We start from the raw sequence: 7,500 nt of genomic DNA, 5'->3' as shown, positions 1-7,500 counted from the left end.
ACATACATACATACACACACCTACACACACCCCCCACACACACCCCACACATTACACACCCCCCACACATACACCAGACCCACACACACCCCAAAACCCACACACCCCCACACACACCCACCCACCCCAAAACCCTCCCACCCACCCATACACACACAAAACACACACAAACACACACAGCCCACAACACCCCTCACACACACACACACACACACACACACCCCACACCCGACCCACAATAAATAAAATAACACACACACACACCCCACACCACACACACACACACACACACAACCCCACACCCCACACACCAAACATACACCAACACAGACACACACACACACACTCACAAAACACACACACACACACCCAACACACCCCACACCCCCCACACACACCCACCCCACACACACACACACACACTCACACCCAACACACACACACACACACCCCCACACACACCCACCCACCAACCCACAACCCCCACACACACACACACACACACACCACACACACACACGCACACACACACCCCAAAAACACACATCCCCCCACACCCTACCCACACTAAAAATATAGATTTTATATAATATAGATATATATATATATATATAATATATATTAAATATATATATATATATATATAACACCACACACACACAACACACACACACACACACACACACATTACACACCACACTTACACACACCCACACATACACATACACATACCACACCCACCCACCACACACACACCACACACACACACACACACACCATACACACACCAACCACACAACACCCCCCCCACACAACACGACAAAAACCACACAACCACACACACACACACACACACACAACAAACACACACCTAGCACACACCCAACACACACACACCCCCCACACCCCAAAAAATAACACACACCACACACACCACACACACACACACACACACCCCCACACACACACCCCCACACACACCCACAATACAAAACCACACACACAGAGGGGGCTCCAACCCACACACACCCCACACACACCACACACACCACACACACCCCACACACACACCACCCCCACACACAGACAAACACCCACACCACCTACACACACTAAAACCCACACCACACACACACACACAACACACACACCACACACACACACACACACACACCACACACACACACCATACACCCTACACACACACACACACACACACACACACACACACACACAACCACAAAACCAAACACACACACCACACAGCACACACACACCCCACACACACACACACACATACACACATACACACTCCACACACACTCACACACACAACAACACACACACACACACCCCACCACACACACACACACACACACAAAACATACACACGCCCACACACAACACACCAACACCACACCACCCCACACACACTACCACTATTACACCCCCCCACACACGCACACACACACACACACACACACACACACACACACACATACACACTCCACACAAACACACACACATACACATAACCCCACACACACACACACAAACACACACATACACACAACCCCCCCCCCCCCACCCACCATACAACACACACCCAAAATACACCCCACCACCCACCCACAAACAACCACCCAAAACACCACACCCCCCTCACCACCAACCCAACAAACCCCAAAAACAACCCCCCCCAAAGAAAAATCACAACCCACCAACTTCCCCCAAACTACAACCCCAAAACAACCACACCCCCACCCCCCCACACCATCACCCCCCCCCCCCCCCCACCCCCCACCCACACACCACCCCCACACCCCCCCCCCCCCCCCCCCCCCCACCCCACACACCCACCCACACACACACCCCACTTTTCAAAAATGAACCCAGGCCCAAAATTCAGGCACTGCTAGTTTTAAGACCATACTGATTTCTTCATTTTGCTGGACCGACAGATGTAACACGATAATGATTCAATAATACAACTTCCGCCCAGAAGCACCACAGATTTATAAATAAATAAAGGCAAATGAAAGCAAAACAGGCTAGAACCATGCACAAAATCAATGAAGTTGCACCAACTACTGCAGTGTAAACAATTAAGTAATCACCCACCTCACTCGACACCACCTGTGGCAGCCCTGTGACCTAATCTGGAAAGGGGTTAAAGTTTGTTCCCCAAACTTATTTTTGGGTCGTAAGAGATTTAACCCGTGGCCCCAAATTTGTGTTGCCCAAAAACCTTTTGCCATCCAAACAAACAAAAGGGATAGAAAATTTAGAGAATGAGGTGGGGAAGAAGGAAGAGGGGGGGAGGGAGGGGAGGGGAGGAGGAGGGGGGGGAGGAGGGAGGGAAGGAGGAGGAGGGAAAAGGGAGGGAGGGGAGGGAGAGGGCGGGAGGCCCCCCCTGTGTTTGGGGACTGGGGTTTTCCCCCCAAAAAAAAGAAGAAAAAATAAAAAAAAAAACAACCAAAACAAAACCCCCAAAAACCCCATAACCCCAAAAAAACCTAACCAAAACCCAAATAAACCTAAAAACCCCAAAAATTAAAATTAACCTCCATTAAATAAAAAAAAAAATTAAACCACAACCCCCCAAATTTTTTTTACCCAAAAACCCCCTTTAAAACCCACAACTATGTTTGAAAAAAAACCGGAAATGAATAAATTTTTACAAATGGTTTGTGATAAAAAACAATTTTAATTAATTCAAATGGCAGTACCGAAAATCCTAATTTAATTTTTTTCATAAGAAAAAAACAAAATAGAAAATAGTTTTTTTTAAAGAAATAAAAAAGGAAATTGCGGAAAAGAAAAAAAATTTTAAATTAATAAATATTATTTAAAAGGGCAAAACTAAAAAAACCAAAAATTTAAACCCAAAAAAATTTTTTAATTGAAATGTGGATCAAACCACTATGTACATACCTATGTAAGTTATAATAACAAAAAAAATGTTTTTAATTGAATGTAGGCAATTCACTATTTGGTAATTTGGAGTATTTTGAGAAAAAAAAAATATATATGTAAACAAAGAGAAGAAAATGAAGAAACAAACCATAGTGATTGGTGCATGTCCAAGCCACCAATGGGGTAAAATGACAATGAAATTATTTCACTAACAATTTTAAAATTGGATATGTACTGATACTGTATATACATATTGTATATTAGGATAATAGGTAGCAATACTGTATATAAATTAAACAAGTTCCGTTTTAAAATAATATTTCACTCACTCTCACAGTCACTTACACTTACATGAAAGTCTGCTCTCAAAGGGATTTCATTGGTCACCTGTTATTTCACTACTTTCAAAAGCATTTGTTTGGATATTCACAGAAATTTTAAGAAAATAAGTAGGGGAAGGGGGAAAGAAGGGTGAAGGGGAGAGGAGGGAGACCGTAAGGGAAGGGAAGAAAAAGAAAGCAAAAAAAAAAGAAAAAATAAAAAAAATGAAAAAAAAAAAAGGAAAAAAAAAAGAAAAAAAAAAAAAAAAAAAAAAAAGAAAAAAAAAAGGAAAAGGGGAAAAGAAAAAAGAAAGAAAAAAAAGAAAAAAAAAAAAGAAAAAAAAAAAAAAAAAAAAAAAAACAAAAAAAAAAAAGAAAATAAAAAAAGAAAAAAAAAAAAAAAAAAAAAAAAAAAAACAAAAAAAATACGGAAAAAAAAAAAATAAAAAAAAAGAACAAAAACGAAAGGAAAAAAAAAAGAAAAAAAAAAAAAAAAAAAAAAAAAAAAAACAAAAAAAGGAAAGAAAAAAGAAAAAAAAAAAGACAAAAAAAAAAAAACGGAAAAAAAAAAGAAAAAAAAAAAAAGGAAAAAAGAAAAAAAGAGAAAAAAAAAAAAAGGAAAAAAAAAAAAAAAAAAAAGAAAGAAAACAAAAAAAGGAAAGAAAAAAAAAAGAAAAAAAAAAAAAATAAAAAAAAAAAAAAATAAACAAATAAGAAAAAAAAAAAAAAAAAAAAGAAAATAAAAAGGAAAAAAAAAAGAACAAAAAAAAAAAAAAAAGGAATACTAAAAATCATCATTAAATCTTACAGATGAAAAATATTTCTTGATTTAAAAGTTTTACGAATTTAACAAAATTCTATCATTATTTATCAACACTTAAAATCTAGGTCAAAGCTGTACTGTGGATGAACAAAACAGAAAAAAATATGAGCTAAAATAAAAACTAGTCAACTACTAAAAAATAATGCAAAGTTTGCATTCTTTCATATGCTGATGAGATCCCTGTATCATAATGAGTGGAGGGAAAATTTGAGGGAACGAAGGTGGGAGTGGGAGTGGGAGTGGGAGTGGGAGTGGGAGTGGGAGTGGGAGTGGGAGTGGGGGTGGGAGTGGGAGTGGGAGTGGAAATGGAAGAAGGGAAGAAGGGTGGGAGCAAGAGAGACTCGCGAATATGTAAAACTTTTTTATCCAACCAGACAGGAAACAAAAAGATTAACAGCCAAATCAAAGGACGTAACAACACCGATATGAGACTAAGCCACGGCGCGAAGCACGTCAACGCTTACAGCAATTCAACGTACGTGGGCAGTGGGCGTTATCTAGTATAAATCATATATTCGCGTGCGCATGGTTATGAAGGCGGTGTCACACGAGACCTCCCTGGGTGTCAATGTACTCTGTTGTTTCTCTAAAGCGCTGTAGTTTTTTTTTCACTCGCACCGAAAATACCGGTAGGCGATAATTGTTTGTAGAGCACAAAACAAAACCAAAGACCCAAACAACGGCGACGGCGTAATTTGTCATAAGCTATCAGCAGAAAGAAAGAAAAGGAAGGGGACGCGTTAACAAATAAACATAAAATTGGAGCACTCTGTAACGCTATTGAGGCATTTCGTTGTAAGGATATGTATAAAATGACGTTTAGCGATGGTACCATAACACTTACCAATCAATGAGGTCAATGCATGATTATACCATATTTTCGTATACTATAATGATTACAGGCACAGCGTCACGCGAAAATGGGCTATATTTCGTGAGTACAAAATCGACAACTCGACAGGAAATCACAAGAGTGACAATAGCCCAAAGTATGAATTCACATGAATATTCAACACCCCCACTCGCAAATCTTCACGTCTCAAGACTATCACGAGCCCCCCCCCCCCTCAACCCGACTATTTCGAAACCTCATTACAACATCAATTAGGCAGCGGTAAACATCACCCTTTCTCATCAGAACGTCAACGCAACCAGTTTGGGCGTCGTCGGGGTGGAGCACCCAATGGGAGAGAACCCTCGCTAGAGTATGACCTCGGCTCCGCATTTCCCTCGGACCGAATCTTTCTCCTACACCCTACATGTCTCTCTCTTAATGTATCTCCCCATTCCGCAGCCACCTCATGGCCATGTGTAATAGTCCGACCGGGTCCTTGGCCAGACTACATAATCAATGAGACACCGCGCCGCATGTAACCACATTCCTGCCACACCACGAATCATACGGATATGTGCAGTACCGGCAGGATGGACTTGCAAGGTGTTACCCTCTCTATCCATATCGAACCCTGGATATGACTATCTAATGCAACGAAAAGGTTACCCATTATTCATTTCTTCATTTACATTATTCACCTTTAATTCTACTAGTTTGCAATCTTCGAACAGACTTCTAAGAAAAATCAATTAAGAAGAATTTGAATTGCATTGATGGAAAATAATTTTTAAAAGTCCTTGATCAGCATGTAAATATGATCTTGGTGAATAAAATTATCATATTATCATCATCAACACTATTATCATATTTATCGTTACCATCACCAACAAGAATTATTGTCATATCTAGCAGTATTGCTGTCGTTTCCGTTTTTATAATCCTAATCATAAGCATTATCTAAATCGTTATCATCTTCCATATTATAACTATTTGTCGTAGCTGCACGATTACTAGTATGACTAGTTTGTTTCAGATGCTTTTTCTCATAAATAGGGAGAGAGTAAGTCATCTTTGCAGGTACCTTAATTAACATCATTAATTAGGCCTACAAATAACTCCCCTACTACCGACAGCGCAGGATATTTAAGAAGTTCTCTCGTTTGTATGCAAATGACGCCTTGTGTGCTAGTGTAAGTGTGGGTGCGAGTATGAGTTGAGTCAATAATTTTAATCTGATCTATTTGCAAATTACCATCTGCTTAATGCATCCACCCACAGGTGTGTATCTCGCCTAAACACATGATGTTGCGAGATGACCTCTTGGATCATTCCCTCAGTGAGCCTCACCCAACCCGACCCAGTGCATAACGACGGGGGAAAGGAAGAAAATAACCTCACTCCCTCCACAGCCAAGTCTAGACCTTAGGGTAATCTGTATCCATCTAAACAATGCCGGGGATACAAAAAAAAAAACATTAATATCCACAAATTCTCGGGTTCCGCGAGATAATGAGCTTTTTGCCTAAAAGCTTCCGCTCTTTGCCGGTAAGTCGCCTCGTTCGGTTCCTTGCGATAGCGGGGTGGCAGCGTCCTTTATATTCCTGTGACTCTGACCTCGGCTTCATGGTCATCATCACATCATCGCCAGGATTTTCCTTTCAGTCAGCAGATGACTCGATTTGTCGAAGCCAGGAGATCTCTTCCGGTTATGTTGAATATTTAGCACATTAGGATTCGTATCTCTGTTGTAGTCTGTCGCGTCTTTATTGCCACGTATAATGGTTCTCCTTTACGGCGCTTCCCAAACATTACCCTTTCGGTGAATGAACGGATGCGCTCGAAAGAACACGGTGGGTGACGGTTGCCGGACATGAGCCCAAGAACTCCTAAAAACATGTACTTAGGTAATGTATGTGTATACTAAGACCATTCTGGACCGTTAGCCACATTCCCTTTCTTTTCATGATGGAGTGGAAATATACATAAAAATGAAGTGTATATGAAATGCGAATTTCAAAGATATATTTGAAAAGGTAAACTGGAAAAGATATTTGTAAATAGAGTATATGAATACGAAAATACTATATTGCGCTCTAAATACAACAATTCCAGAGATGATGAAATTCTCCTTATTTGCGATAATTCTTAACAAACATTGATGCCATGATAACCAAATCATTATCATGACAGTAGGAAAAAAAATCAACTCACATCAACTGGTGGTGGCCGAGGCTTGCCATCTTTCGAGGTGCCATCCTTGGAGGCACCATCTTTAGGGTTGCCATCTTGGGGGCTGCCGTCTGTAGGGCCTCCATCTGCGAAGGGAGAGATCAGTTAGAGAGAGGGAAAGGAGGAGGCTGGTTTGACTGGCAATAATTAAGTGATAGTGGTGGTGGTGGTGATGGTGATGATGATGATGATGATGGTGATGATAATGATGGTGGTGATGATGATGATAACACTGTTAATAATAACAACAACAACAACAGCAGTAGCAATAAACATCCCATATTTAAGAAGAAAAAGGAAGAAAGACAACTGGGTGAGAGAGAGAGAGAGACTGTGAAAAAGAAGTGTTGAAGAGTGGTAGATGGTAAGATGAGGAG

At 40.5% G+C, this 7,500-nt stretch overlaps 1 protein-coding gene across 1 annotated transcript in view; it reads right to left on the bottom strand.

Moving 5' to 3' along the window:
* The window catches only part of PIP5K59B (Phosphatidylinositol 4-phosphate 5-kinase 59B), a 156,489-nt gene that overhangs the window by 97,452 nt on the left and 51,537 nt on the right, over positions 1-7,500 (bottom strand). The window contains exon 2 of the mRNA XM_086543692.1: positions 7,106-7,209. Within this exon, the coding sequence (XP_086399818.1) occupies positions 7,106-7,209 (104 nt within the window). The remainder of the gene's footprint in view (positions 1-7,105; positions 7,210-7,500) is intronic.

Source organism: Penaeus japonicus, unplaced genomic scaffold (assembly GCF_977035675.1).
Source record: "Penaeus japonicus unplaced genomic scaffold, GWHDUDI00000001_assembly GWHDUDI00000014, whole genome shotgun sequence".
NCBI classification, from domain to species: domain Eukaryota; kingdom Metazoa; phylum Arthropoda; class Malacostraca; order Decapoda; family Penaeidae; genus Penaeus; species Penaeus japonicus.
Note: the sequence above shows the minus strand (reverse complement) of the source record. Positions and strands in the feature narration are given on the sequence as shown.